General features: G+C 38.6%; 1 protein-coding gene across 1 annotated transcript in view; it reads left to right on the top strand.

Annotated features, from left to right (window-relative positions):
* LOC133617040 (ATP-binding cassette sub-family C member 5) overlaps window positions 1-15,385 on the top strand; it is a 78,210-nt gene that overhangs the window by 43,795 nt on the left and 19,030 nt on the right. Inside the window, exons 16-20 of the mRNA XM_061976724.1 lie at window positions 38-149; window positions 233-417; window positions 3,861-4,007; window positions 7,564-7,693; window positions 12,070-12,223. Coding sequence (XP_061832708.1) covers window positions 38-149; window positions 233-417; window positions 3,861-4,007; window positions 7,564-7,693; window positions 12,070-12,223 — 728 coding nt within the window. The remainder of the gene's footprint in view (window positions 1-37; window positions 150-232; window positions 418-3,860; window positions 4,008-7,563; window positions 7,694-12,069; window positions 12,224-15,385) is intronic.

Below are 15,385 nucleotides of genomic sequence, written 5' to 3'. Positions count from 1 at the left end.
GAGAAGCCGCCTCTTTATTCCTCTCCTTGTTCCTCAGAATCTGTTGAAAGAGAATTTCAAAAACAAACAGCACAAAGCAGCTGCCGAAAAGGTTTGCCGTGTCGAGGATGTGGTCAGTGTCCAACAGAAGATGCCGAGCAAAAAAGGAGGTGAGAACAAAACGGCGATTTTTCTTTCAGAGCGAAGCCTGGTGCTCTTGTTCATACATTCATGAGTCATTGCTTTGATCTAGAACAACTGATGAAAGCCGAAGAGAAGGGGTCTGGCGCCGTCGCGTGGTCCGTGTACGCCGCCTACATCCGAGCGGCGGGAGGTCCAGTGGTTTTCCTCCTTAACGCCTTCCTCTTCCTCAGCACCACGGGCAGCGTGGCCTTCAGTAACTGGTGGCTTAGTCACTGGATTAATCAAGGAAGCGGGGTGAGCAAACGGACCTGGCTTGTTTTTAGCCATGATTCAGTTCAGTTTGACTTTTATTGTGGAGGTCCAGAACCAAGATCAATTTACACCTTTACAGAATAAGGATTTGAAACCTGAATGTTACAGGGGCGGTATAGCTCGGTTGGTAAAGCGGGCGTGCCAGCAACTTGAGGGTTCCAGTAGGGCTGGGCGATATGGCCTTTTTTTAATATCTCGATATTTTTAGGCCATGTCACGATACACGATATATATCTCGATATTTTGCCTTAGCCTTGAATTAACACTTGATGCATATAATCACAGCAGTATGATGATTCTATGTGTCTACATTAAACCATTCTTCTTCATACTGCATTAACATATGCTCATTTTAAATTTTCATGCAGAGAGGGAAATCACAACCAAGTCAATTGACCAAAACTGTATTTATTAAACAGTTATTAAGCAGTGGCACAAACATTCATGTCATTTCAAAACAGAAAGTGCAAGATTGTCAGAGACATTTTAAAACAAGCTATTAGTGCACTTTTGTGCATGATGTCACTAAGATGACATATCAAAACAACACTAAATTAAAGTGCACTTTTTGTACAGAAAGCCACTACAATAGTTTAAAACAAATAAAGTGCACTTTTGTGCATGATGTCACACAACATATTTCAATAACTGTCAAATAAAAATGAGCTGCATAATAGGAAATCAAATCGCTATGTGGTAGGTTACTGCGGACATAATCTCCTTCTGTTCACTATTTTTTTCATACGGTGTTGATGTGGAAATGGGTACCTCTGCATTTTTTTGGGTGGCACTGAATGGAGATGTTGACATGTGGAGTAAGCACTCTTCATTCTCTAGCCTAGCGGGTGACTTTTCAAATGATGCTACATATTAGCAGTAATGCTACTTTTTGTAGCAACGCTTTTGCCCCACACTTGACAAATTACGGTTGTCTGTTCGACACTTGAAGCCAAACCACTGCCAGACGATGGACCCCGTGCTGTTTTTCTTGGGAATTAATTCTTCCTTCATTTGTTACCAGATTCGCACCTTCTCTCTCTCGTATTACCACTTGCACCACAACTAACGTTACCTATGCTGCTACCTCTCTGCTCCGAGAGGGCGTATACGTATGTGACGTATGTAAGAAGGTGCGCTTGCTGTCTGTGAGAAGGAGAGACAAGAAAGAGTGGGAAGAGCCTGTAGTTTAATGCCCACAGCTAAAAGCAACTGCGTGAGAACGTATACTCGAATATCACGATATAGTCATTTTCTATATCGCACAGAGACAAACCCGCGATATATCGAGTATATCGATATATTGCCCAGCCCTAGGTTCCAGGTTCGATCCCCGCTTCGGCCATCCTAGTCACTGCCGTTGTGTCCTTGGACAAGACACTTTATCCACCTGTTCCCAGTGCCACCCACACTGGTTTAAATGCAACTTAGGTATTGGGTTTCACTATGTAAAGGAGCTTTGAGTCACTAGAGAAAAGCGCTATATAAATATAATTCACTCACAATTCACAGGAAGCCACTGTATTTTAGCTGACACAAGACAATGTTCATGTCTTTTAGTTCAATGTTTTCTAACCATTGTTGGACTGCCGGAAATTATATTTTCTCAGCTATGGTCCGTATGGGCCGCAGTGGTACTCGGTTGTAATACACTTTTCCACCACTTGTGGAAGTATTGACAACATCCAACAAACAGAAGAAGTCTGAAGCTAAAGTTATAGAGAAGTTTCTTAAGCGCAAAAATTATGACTAAAGTGTTGAAGCTGTATTTTCATTTGCACTTTCATTTTATTGAGAGTTTAGTTAAGAAACATAGTTATTATCATTTATTATTGATTTGGTTACAATTTATTTATTTTAGCACTATGTAATCGTATGTAAATGTATTTGTCATCAGTTTTTATGAGTCCTTTCTTTTGCAATATATTTCAAAGTTTCAATTAAAGTTTACATAAATAGCCCTTAACCACAAATGTCTCAAAGGGCTGCACAAGCCACAACGACATCCTCTGCTCAGATTCCACATCTGATTAGTATTTATTTTGTAATCGACCTGACCTAAGTTTTGTAATAATCTTTGATTAACACATGCTTTCACATCACTTGATAAGGTTGTAAACTGTAAGTAGCTTAGATATAATTATTGAAATCGATTAAAATCAAAAGTAAGATTACTAATTCAGAGTTAATATTTGAGTGGGTCCCGGACCCCTCTGTAGTGGAAAAGTTGAGCCCTAAGGTCTAAAAGGTTAAGAACTCTTGTTCTAGTTCTAGTCAGCATTTGAGCATTCCAGTGGACAGCAGAAGAAAGATTTTACATTTCATATTACGCTTTTTCACAGGGAACCAATGCAGGTTGCAGAACAGGAGCAATGTCATGTCTTTGAGTTCTAGTCAGTTCTTGAGCAGCAGCACATAGACAGTTTTAAATAAAGGCTTTACTTAGAGTGAATGCTGTTAAACTGATACAAGAGAATTGTCATATCTTCTTATTCTCCTCAGCATTCAACCAGCAGCATTGTGGAGCACAGCAGAAAATATATTTCAAATGTATTTTAATGTTTTGTAGAGTTACAATGCTGTTATGTGAGTTCGTGGAGAAATGTAATCTAGTTCTAGTTGGCGCTTGAGCAGCAGTATTCTGAAGCACAGCAGAAAAATATTTTAAATTCAGTTTTTAGAAGGAGCTAATGCACTTATGCGAGTCCAGGAGAAATGTAATTTTGTCTACTTCTAGTCAGCACTCGAGCAGCAGAATTCTGGAGCACAGCAGACTAAACATTTTAAATTGAATTCAATGTTCTACACAAAGCCAAAGCAGTTAAGTTTGTGCAGGACAAATGTAATGCCTTCTCGATCTAGTCAGCACTCGAGCATCAGCATTCTGTAGCGTAGCAGTTTGATAGTAGGGAACTTGCCAGTGTAGAAATCATTAAAGCATGTTTTTTTTCAGAAGAGGTTTGTGACAGGTAATTGTACAATTTTTGCAAGTGAAAAACAACACACCGTCCACAAGTCCTTCAGCGTTTAATTTAGCAAGCCAAAGAAAAAACAACAAACAAAACAAAGCTGTTGCTCCACTGAGCCGAGGCAGCGGAATGAGCATTAATCTGTACCTGAGTGATTTAAAAAAAAAAGAAAAAAAAGTAACTGCGCTGCGGTAAGCTTAATTAAAAACAAGCGCAGGCGGCAGGGAAGCAGATGTGCTGCAAAGCAGGTGGTTGTTGAGAAATGTGCTCGCAAAAGAAAACACCACATTGCTGACTGATTGTGATGAGCTTTTTTGTTTACGAAGAAACACCTTTCTGGATTAATTAAATGGGAATCTAACATGGGACCAAAAAAATAACAAGTTTTTTTCTGCTTCGTTAGTGATTCACTCAACCATATTCATTTGTTCCTCTTTCTGCCCCTTCAATCCTTCCCAGAATGCTTCATTAATCTCAGTAAATGAGACGAAGGTGGAGGACAGCATGACGCTCAACCCTCACATTCAGTTCTATTCCATTGTTTACGTTGTCTCCATGGGCGCCGCTTTGCTTCTCAAGACCATAAGAGGCCTGGTGTTTGTAAAGGTAAGAGCGCCCTCTTCACCGCACTTTTTTTCAACAGTCTTGACCTCCAAGCCCAACCACTGACAAGCCATGTTAGGTTTCTTAACTGGGGGTTTAAACTGGCCCTGAACGCCTCATTATAAACCAGTAGAGCAACAAAGAAAAAGTATTATAATTTTTTTTTTAAACTATAATATAAAGTATAGGATTACAATTATGATGTACAGTCCCGTGCTTACTTTTCTGCAGTTTTTATTACCATTTTCACCAAAAGCATGTTGAAATGTCCTCTATCATACTATTTTTATCAATCATTGGTATGTTTTCATCTACAAAACCATTCTGGGTATCACTCCATCTTATCTGTCTTGTCTTTTAACAAAGAAACAAGGAAGTCACAATCTTCGTTCAATGAATGTTCTGCAATTTGTCGTCCCCAAAGTAAGAACTGAACTGGGCAAGAAAGCATTTAGGTTTTCAGCACCAAAGACTTGGAATAACCTAAAATCGAAAATTAAACTTCAAACCCTAGTTACGTTGAATGAGTTTAAAGCTTCTGTGAAAGGACTGCAGTCTACCTTGTTTGTATGCACATGTGTCATGTGAGCAAGTTTTAATGTTGTAAATGTGATTTATGTATTTGTTTACTGTTTTTAATGTAACCTTGCTGCTGCCCTCTAGGCCAGGTCTCCCTTGGAAAAGAGATCTTTGATCTCAATGGGATTTTACCTGGTTAAATAAAGGCTAATAATAATAAATAATTTCCAATTATCCTAAAAAATATATTTTTGGTTTTACAATTATGTATTGTGTCAAAAAATAGATTTTCGAATAAGTTGCGATAAAAAATAAAACATTTAATATTATTTTATTATATTAATATATTTTTAATAATGAGTAATTATTAAATTATTATGTATATATATTTTTTAATTTATTTAGTTATTTTTATATATATACATATATTCTTTTTTTTTTTTTTTTTTTTACAAATTATATAGTTGATGTAGATGAGCATATCTGCTGTACAGATGTACAGATTTACTTAGAAAAGAGAAGTGTTGGATACTTCTCTTGTTGCCTTATTTGTATTTGATTTTACTAAATTTTTGGGTAGAATTTTATTAAGCAAAACAAGTTTTCTTTAAAGCAATATAGAAATGAATCACAGCTTTTTATTTATTATATGGAAGAATATAGTTAATCATAGAACTCGCACCAAATGTTATTAAAAAGTATTGGTTTTGAATCAAGAATCGATTCTGAATCGAATCGTTACCCCTAAGAATCAAATCCAATCGTGTGGTGCTCAAAGATTCACAAACCGAGCTTATTGGAAGAATTATAATAATAGTCTCGATGCTAGAATTTACACAGTTTAAAAGTGCTTTAGTAAGCTCTACTGTGAGAACTCTATTTTGTGTGTCTGTAGCTTTAAAAGGGTCATATTATATTTCTGCATGTAAAACACTTCCTTGTGGTCCACATAATTGTGGTTCTTTGTTCAACATTTGTCATAGATTATGTTTTATAGACCATTTTCAAGTCACTTTCTGACCGTCTCTTCAGGATGCGCCGTTTTGTGGGCGGTCTTCTCCACGCTAGCCATGTTGTGATTTTTAGCGCTTCCATAGCGAGTCTAATGACCGATATAAGTTAGAACTAAATGCTACTTTTTATTCGAAATTGCATCAGCGGAGGATGCATGTGCATGTACGAGCCAGTGTGCCTCCACAACAAGAGGATAGAGAAAAAGAAGGAACTTATTGACTATAACGTCGACTACAAAGCTCTTCGGGTTAATTTCGACCATATATGAGATATTCGTTGACGCCACACTTGGAAATAACGTCACAAATGGGGCAATTTCCAAAAGGCTTGATTGGCGGAAGTATGAATGAAGGCAAGATTGTTTTATAAATATCTCTGCCATGCTTCCATGTTTGTTTCAAATTTTCATGAATTATACAGATCCCAAATACACAAAAGAAACATGAAATAGGTAAGAAAAGTCTGCTTTGCCTAATAAGTCCCCTTTAATGCTAATGCTCTGTGTTTGTCATGTTCGCCATGAATTGGTGGGCATGAATAAACATTGATTTCTGTCAGACCTTGTGCTCAAAAACTCTAGAAACATACTGCATTACTGTTAAAAGATCAGTCAAAAGTAAATTTTGGATAATAGAGGACCTTTCAAGAAGTAAAAAAAATATATATATAAATAGGATCCTTAAAATTTCTTCTCTTGTTTAAGTGTCATGGCAGTTGATACAACTAAGAATTTGTAATTTTGCTGAATCTTTTAGTGTTGAAATGTATGTTTCCAAATTAGAGGGCTTTGGAGAGCAGTTCTTTTTAACCATATGCCATGAGTGCTCCCTCGAGGGCCACCAAAAAAATGTGTTTCTCAACTGTGGTCCGTATGGGCCACAGCGGTACTCAGTTGTAATACACTTTTCCACCACTTGTGGCAGTAATGACAATATCAAACAAGCAGAAGTCTGTAGTTAAAGTCATAGAGACGTTTCTGAAGCGCAGAAAATATGACGAAATTGGTGAGGCTGTAATTTAATTTACACTTTATTTTTAAGAAACATAGATTATTATTTAATATTAATTTAGTTAGAATGTATTTATTTTATGAGTCCCATCTATTGCAGTATAATTAATTAGTATTTAGTTTTGGAATCAGCCTGACCTAAGCCTTGCTAATAATATTTGTGATTAACACATGCTTTCATATCATTTGACAAGGTTTATTCTGTTAAACTGTAAATATAATTATTGGATATGATTAAAATCAATAGTAAGATGACTAATTCAGTGTTAAATATTTGTAATATCTGTAGCGGCAATGTTGGCCCCCCGAGGTCAAAAAGTGAATGAATCCCTGCTGTAGAAGATCGTTTTTTATAAATGGTCTTTGAAATGTAGATTCATTTATATGCTTGTACAGTTTAATTGTGCACCTGTCTTATTTTTAATGATGTCATTTGTCCTGGCTTTCACCGCCTAGCTAATATTGCTACAATGCCTGTGGGCCAAATCAATTTATATGTCAACTGCCATTTCTAGCAGCTTCAGAATGGCTGACAGGGGTGGCACACGACTGCACATGTGCGGTTTTCATTTTGATCCATGTCTCTTTTTTTTTTACCAGCTAACCCTCTCTGACACTCTGTTATTGCATGGGATTATGTCCCTCTGTTAATGTATGCCACTTGAAATTGTTAAAAAAGACATGATATTTCTCTTTTCGTCCCTACCTGAGCTGTGATGACATCTGTGGCAATGTTGAAAATTCTATTGATAGAATTAATTTGCTCTCTGCGGCCATGTGAAAGTCCAGCTCAAATGGTTAAATGGCTCCTGAGCATAAGGTCACAACCTTTATGCGATCATCAAAGACACTCATTATAAATGAGGATTTGACAGAAATGAATATAAACAGCAATTCTTCCTATAGCCATGCTGTGCGTGTGGATTGTGACAAACTGTGCCTTAACGAGTCCATATGCTATTTGAAGCTGTGGGTTTTTCCACTTACCGACTCTCGTAATGTTGTTTGCGTTGACAGTGCACGGTGAAGGCGGCCTCCGCGCTGCACGACAAGCTGTTCCGCCGACTCCTCCGCAGCCCGATGCGCTTCTTTGACACGACGCCTCTCGGACGCATCCTGACCCGCTTTTCCAGGGACATGGATGAGGGTGAGACCTAATATGTGTTGACTCTAAACACCAATACAGCCATATTGCTTTTGAGCTCAGTGCTCATTCCATTAACTAACATAATATATTGTGAATGCTTTAATTGTAGCCGCGGTACTCATTTACCTGAACCGCAGAAAGGATGAGGCGTTAATTGGAAGCAGGAGATAATTGTAGACAGACTGTGTTTCCAAGATATGAAAACTCATTATGTACTATAAAACAACTTCACTTGGTAACCTTTAAAATGATTTGGAATGCATAATAAAGTAGACTGAAAAACATAGCCCTCTTTGAGCACATGGTCATTAATTGGCAAGTATATAGTGGAACCTCCATTTACAAGCTTAATTAGTTCGTAAATCGAAAAGTTTGTATAGTAAAGCAAATTTCTCCATAAGAAACCGTGTAAATATGAATAATGGGTTCCAGCCTTGACAGAAGTCCATATTTTAGTAAAAGTTTGCACACTAGGGCTGTACGGTATACCAGTACTAATAATGAATTAAAAACAGTACTATACTGCCTTTTGAAAAATACCGGTATTTTTTTTTCATCTGCATGCTGTTGTGCGGTGGTGACGTACAGAGCGGAGAAGCATGTCGAGTGTATCAGCGCGCACACTCACGGAGTGCGCAAGGAGAAACAGTGTGGAGAAGAAGAAAAAAGGAAAATGAAGGCAATTCTACTGGTTAATAAAGTTGTGCGTGATGCGCAGTATGAAGGTATTTGGGCTTCAAAATATTGATCAAGAGACACTTTGAACACAGAAACGTCACGCTGCAAGCACTGCTTTAAAGGGGAACATTATCACAATTTCAGAAGGGTTAAAACCATTAAAAATCAGTTCCCAGTGGCTTATTTTATTTTTCGGAGTTTTTTTCAAAATTTTACCCATCACGCAATATCCCTAAAAATAGCTTCAAAGTGCCTGATTTTAACCATCGTTATATACACCCGTCCATTTTCCTGTGACGTCACACAGTGATGCCAATACAAACAAACGTGGCGGATAGAACAGCAAGCTATAGCGACATTAGCTCGGATTCAGACTCGGATTTCAGCGGCTTAAGCGTTTCAACAGATTACGCCTGTATTGAAACGGATGGTTGTAGTGTGGAGGCAGGTAGCGAAAACGAAATTGAAGAAGAAACTGAAGCTATTGAGCCATATCGGTTTGAACCGTATGCAAGCGAAACCGACAAAAACGACACGACAGCCAGCGACACGGGAGAAAGCGAGGACGAATTCGGCGATCGGCTTCTAACCAACGATTGGTATGTGTTTGTTTGGCATTGAAGGAAACTAACAACTATGAACTAGGTTTACAGCATATGAAATACATTTGGCAACAACATGCACTTTGAAAGTGCAGACAGCCCATTTCAGGCGCGCTAAGAACATATATTTTTCCACGATTTCAGCACTCAGGCTAGCCATACCTAAATAGACACAAAATACTGCATTACACAAGACTACCCGAATGTACTCGAATGATTGAAAAAAATAAATGTTTTTAAGCTAAATTTTTGGTAAACACAGTTTATGTATAATAATGTACGTAAAACCGCGAGTAATGAATAAAGTTTTCATCAATTAATATATTCTGTAAATAAATAAATGGGTTGTACTTGTATAGCGCTTTTCTACCTTCAAGGTACTCAAAGCGCTTTGACACTACTTCCACATTTACCCATTCACACACACATTCACACACTGATGGAGGGAGCTGCCATGCAAGGCGCTAACCAGCACCCATCAGGAGCAAGGGTGAAGTGTCTTGCTCAGGACACAACGGACATGACGAGGTTGGTACTAGGTGGGGATTGAACCAGGGACCCTCGGGTCGCGCACGGCCATTCTTCCACTGCGCCACACCGTGGCGCAGTGGAAGTGGATACCCTCATTCGCTCTCTTTTCCTGAAAGCTGATCTGTCCAGTTTTGAGTGTCGCAGGATATCCACACATTCTTGCCATCTCTGTCGTAGCATAGCTTTCGTCGGTAAAGTGTGCGGAACAAACGACTGACCATTTCGTCGGCTTTCCCCACAGCCTCGTATTTTGAACAAATTTCGTCCAATTTCTTGCCACTTTCGCATCTTTGGGCCACTGGTGCAACTTGAATCCGTCCCTGTTCGTGTTGTTACACCCTCCGATAACACACCGACGAAAGTGAGAAAATGGCGGATTGCTTCCCGATGTGACGTCATCGCTCCGAGAGCGAATAATAGAAAGGCGTTTAAATCGCCAAAATTCACCCATTTAGAGTTCGGAAATCGGTTAAAAAAATATATGGTCTTTTTTCTGCAGCATCAAGGTATATATTGACGCTTACATAGGTCTGATGATAATGTTCCCCTTTAAAACACGCCTCGCCAGAGGTGGCATGATTGAAGTATTACCACCTTTGCTTCAAACTTAGCTAAACAACTAAATAACAAGCAGTCAGATCGACAGGTCAGAAAGTAACTAACTTCTCTTTTGTGCACATACAGATACGACACGCACACAGCTGCTTGGCTTGATGCCAAATATTAGCGAAGTCCAAACCGCCCACATAGCGCAAACGAATGCAAGTGGAATGACTGAATTTTGTAACAAATTGCTACAATTTGTGTTTTATCTTTAAACAATGAGTGTTTTTAGAATTGTTTTACTATTTACTTATGATTGTATTTGTCTTTAAGCACAGACCAAGAGTGACAACCATAAATCATGAAGCATTTAATAAAATATCAATAAACCTTTCCATTCCATTCTATCCTAATCCTAGATTATGGTAGAGCATATGTAATGTTGTAAATTGTTCTTTGAGTGCAATAATAGAAGCCCAATGTGTTTAATGCCTTTTGATTTTTATTTTAATCTTCTAAAATTGTTCTTTGAGTGCAATAAGAACCATGTGTTGTTAATACCCATGTTTTTGACCGGTGCTAATTTTGTGGACCAACCCGCTTTTACTTTGAAGTGTTAATAGGTTATATTCAGTCAGGTGACTTTAGAACGGTAGTAAACAAAGTGGTGGGCCAACAAACCAACATGGTTACTGAGCAGCTAACAGAGTGCAAACTATCTGAGTACAAAGGAGGCTTAAATCTTCCTGCAAAAAGGAGATACGAGCAAAAAATCCAACTACGCAATGAAATAGATCCTATACTTGATCAAAAAAAGATTTGTCGAGTGATATCAAGGATTATACGTTGGTCGCGTTCCCAGACGTATGGCACAATGTTGCTCCAGACATCATTCTACAGGACAAAACAGATGAAAACTTGGAAAAGCATGGCGGTCTACAACTTCTTTGTGTGTGGCTGGGTCAAGGACAATGGTATCAAGACTCTCCCGGATAAATATGCATCGTTTTTGCTCGGGTATGGTTGCATTTCAAGATTTAACTTGACGTCTACTGCTATGTTTGTTGCTGTTGTTGCACGCACCGTTTACAAGTAGCGTGTTTTTCCCCGTCTTTTTCAAAATATAACTATAAATGTCAACATCGTGTATGTGCTGAAATATTAATTTATGATTTTTTATCAAAAAATAGCTATAGATGTCAACATTGTGTATGTGCTGAAAGATTCATTTATGATTGTTGTCTTTATCAAAATGTAAGTATGTATGTCAACATTGTATATGTGCTGAAAGATTAATTTATGATTGTTTATCAAAATATAAGTATAGATGTCAACATTGTGTATGTGCTGAAAGATTAATTTATGATTGTTTATCAAAATATAACTAGATGTCAACATTGTGTATGTGCTGAAAGATTCATTGATGATGTTGTCTTTATCAAAATATAACTAGATGTCAACATTGTGTATGTGCTAAAAAATTCATTTATGATTGTTGTCTTTGGTAAAAACGTAACTCTTTTAGGTTTTGCTCACATTTGATTTATTTTATTGGTTATTTATTAAGTTGCCGCTTTTCGTAGCAAACGTGTTTAAGACATACAAATAACATCAAGATAATATTTCAATGGGAAATACTAACCATTAAAAGTATATCAAACAAGCCTTTAACAAAGTGATCACCGCAAACTTGTGCGTTCTTCGACTGGAGTGTGTGCCACCTTTGTCGTTGTTTTTCGTGAAATCATGCACTCTTTCGCCTTTCTTGATTACCTCTCAAAGAACTCTGAAGAAACTTTTGTTCTTTTTCGCGTTTTGAACGGTTCCAACAGCCTAAAACAACGCACGCGTAGGGCATTTTCCTTCGAGAAAGGCAAAATGCCGCCCAGAACGCTTGCTTGCCCCTCACCTCGAGTCTCACATATTTAATGTTGTCAGGTGAATACAAACTTTTGTAGCATTTATGAAAATAATAATAGTTTATGAAATTCGTCTTGAGCCCTTTATGCCTTCTCTTCGCAGTGGATGTACGTTTCACCATGCAAGCCGAAACGCTGCTGCAGAACCTGACCCTGGTGTTCTTTTGCCTGGCGATGGTTGGCATTGTCTTCCCCTGGTTCCTGATCTCCATCCTACCCCTGGGAGTTTTCCTCTGTCTCTTCAACCGTGTTTCCAGGTAAGACACCTCCCCACCTTTTTTTTCTCCTTGTGATATGAGCTGCTCCACTGTTTCAGTTAAGTTGTTAAGGGCTTGTAAATGGGCCCGCTGAGAGTGTTATCTCATGATTATGGATTAGATAATGCAGTTGGATGGCATGCGTAAGTTCTCTTGTAAGAAGCAGATGCACAATAAGTGCATTTGTTATCGTCTTTTATTTGCAAGCGGGCTATCAGTAGCTTATTTCCTTTTTTTTTTTCAACAGCGTTCATCGCGTTGTAAATGATTTAAGCCAAGCCGGCAGGCAGGGGTGTGTTTGTTTTCTTGCAATCCTGCACAAACTGTGCAGTAAAGGTTGAACAACGGCTCGCTGGTATCTTGGGGAAAGATAGGAGGATGTCAGAAACGTGACTGAAAGCACCAATGGTAGAAAGGCTGGTTGCTATTGCGGATATGTCGCCTTCACACATGAATTTAACATTCACTTGTTTTTATGTCCCCATACTATTGCAATCTATAGGCCAAAGTCCAGAATAGAAATCGCATTCATTATTTACAGAAATGACAAAATCGTTAAACTGGGTGTAGAACCCCAACGGATGTTTTATGTACATTATGTGACGTTACTATGATGAATGGTCGGGCAGGAACTCTTATTTTGAAATTGATCATAGGGAAAATACTCGAAAATCCGGGTCGTTTAAAAACTGCAAATTAAGAGTTATGTGTTGGCTCTGCGACTTGTCCAGGGTGTACGCTGCCTTCCGCCCGAATGCAGCTGAGATAGGCTCCAGCCATACCTGCCAACCTTCCCGATTTGTCCGGGAAACTCCCGAATTTCAGTGCCCCTCACGAAAATCTCCCGGGGGAACCATTCTCCCGAATTTCTCCCGATTTTCACCCGTACAACAATATCAAGGGCGTGCCGTGATGGCATGGCCTTTAGCGTCCTCTACAACCTGTCGACGCGTCCGCTTTTTCACCATACACACGAAAGTGACTGCAAGACATACTTGCTCAACAGCCATACAGGTCACACTGAGGGTGGCCGTATAAACAACTTTAACACTGTTACAAATATGCGCCACACTGTGAACCCACAACAAACAAGAATGACAAACACATTTCGGGAGAATTGCAGCACCGTTACACAACATTAACACAACAGAACAAATACCCAGAATCCCTTGCATCCCTAACTCTTCCGGGCTACAATATACACCCCCGCTGCCACCAACCAACCCCCCCCCCATCCCAGTTGAAAATGGATGTATGGATTATTAGGCCTGGTCCGATGTTCGGTAAGTCAATTAACCAAGCTACTTGGAAAATGTAGTAAGCTACGCTACAAGTTACTCTCGATTAAATGTAGCGAAGCTACAGGGGAAGATATTCCCAGAGAATTGTAGCGAAGCTACACGGCAAAAGTGGCTTGCTACATCAAAGCTTCATTTAACAGCATTTCTATCTATGGGCCCACATGTATAATGAAGTGAATTATATTCATATAGCACTTTTCTCTTCGTGACTCAAAGCGCTTTTACATAGTGAAACCCAATATCTAAGTAACATTTAAACCAGTGTGGGTGGCACTGGGAGCAGGTGGGTAAAGTCTCTTGCCGAAGGACACAACGGCAGTGACGAGGATGGCGGAAGCGGGGATCAAACCTGGAACCCTCAAGTTGCTGGCACGGCCACTCTACCAACTGAGCTATATATACCGTCCCCGGTACAACATGTATAATATCAATGTTAATGTAACTGAGAGTGTACAAATGACCCAATAAGGGTCCATTACTATTAACTATCTGTCATTTAGCTGGGGACACCCAACAACTACCTCTTGCAGTCCCCTAACCTCACTGTATGTATTTATTTTAGTTTGCCTTTTCTTTGGCCCACCCCTATAATGGTATTTATTTTCTCTGCATACAGTAAGAAAAATAACGCATCTATTTAGACCTTGACAAAAAAACAATGACTTGTGTGTTGTTTGAGAACAGCTGCTAATTACAATTGATAAACTCTGGCTGCATGAAGTGCCCGGAATTTTAAACAGCAGCGAGCCACCTTTCATCGTGTTATGATGGGAACAACAGGCTCATAGATCAAATAAAGTGAAAAAATACACAAACATAATTTCCACATAGCTGCTGCAACAGAGCATACATTAGAGTGGTGGTGTGTGGCGGCAAACAGCAAATGTTTTTTGTTGTTTTTTTAATCAATGCACACATGTTGAAAGTGCAATTTAAATTTTGATGATGTGCATTAAATATTAAAAAATAAGTTATGGCGGAATGTTTTTTGTTTTTTTAATTACCGTATTTTTCGGATTATATATCGCAGTTTTTTTTTCATAGTTTGGCCGGGGGTGCGACTTATACGCTGGAGCGATTTATACGTGAAATTATTAACACGTTACCGTAAAATATCAAATAATATTAGAGGAAGAAGATTTCATGGGATTTAGCGATTAGGAGTGACAGATTGTTTGGTAAACGTATAGCATGTTCTATATGTTATAGTTATTTGAATGACTCTTACCATAATATGTTACGTTAACATACCAGGCACGTTCTCAGTTGGTTATTTATGCCTCATATAACGTACACTTATTCAGCCTGTTGTTCACTATTCTTTATTTATTTTAAATTGCCTTTCAAATGTCTATTCTTGGTGTTGGATTTTATCAAATACATTTCCCCCAAAAATGCGATTTATACTCCAGTGCGACTTATATGGTTTTTTCCTTCTTTATTATGCATTTTTGGCCGGTGCGATTTATACTCCAGAGCGATTTATAATCCGAAAAATACGGTATTTTCTCTAAAAGACGCATTGAGGCTGTGTTTAAAGTGTGTTTTATCCGATTAATTGAACGAACTAATCAACAGATTACTCAATTATTAAAATAATCGATGGCTGCAGCTCTCACCTGAATATAAGACAACCCTGAATATAAGACAATCCCTCTTTTTCATTTTTTTAAGCATCTGTGAAACAACTGGGAATTAATCAATCAATCAAAGTGTACTTATATAGCCCTAAATCACGAGTTTCTCAAAGGGCTGCACAAGCCACAACGACATCCTCGGCTCAGATCCCACATCAGGGCAAGAAAAAACTCAACCCAATGGGATGACAATGAGAAACCTTGGAGGGGACCGCAGATGTGGG

The sequence above is a fragment of the Nerophis lumbriciformis genome, linkage group LG16 (genome assembly GCF_033978685.3).
Source record: "Nerophis lumbriciformis linkage group LG16, RoL_Nlum_v2.1, whole genome shotgun sequence".
NCBI classification, from domain to species: Eukaryota; Metazoa; Chordata; class Actinopteri; order Syngnathiformes; family Syngnathidae; genus Nerophis; species Nerophis lumbriciformis.
This window is presented reverse-complemented; position numbering and strand designations above follow the sequence as displayed.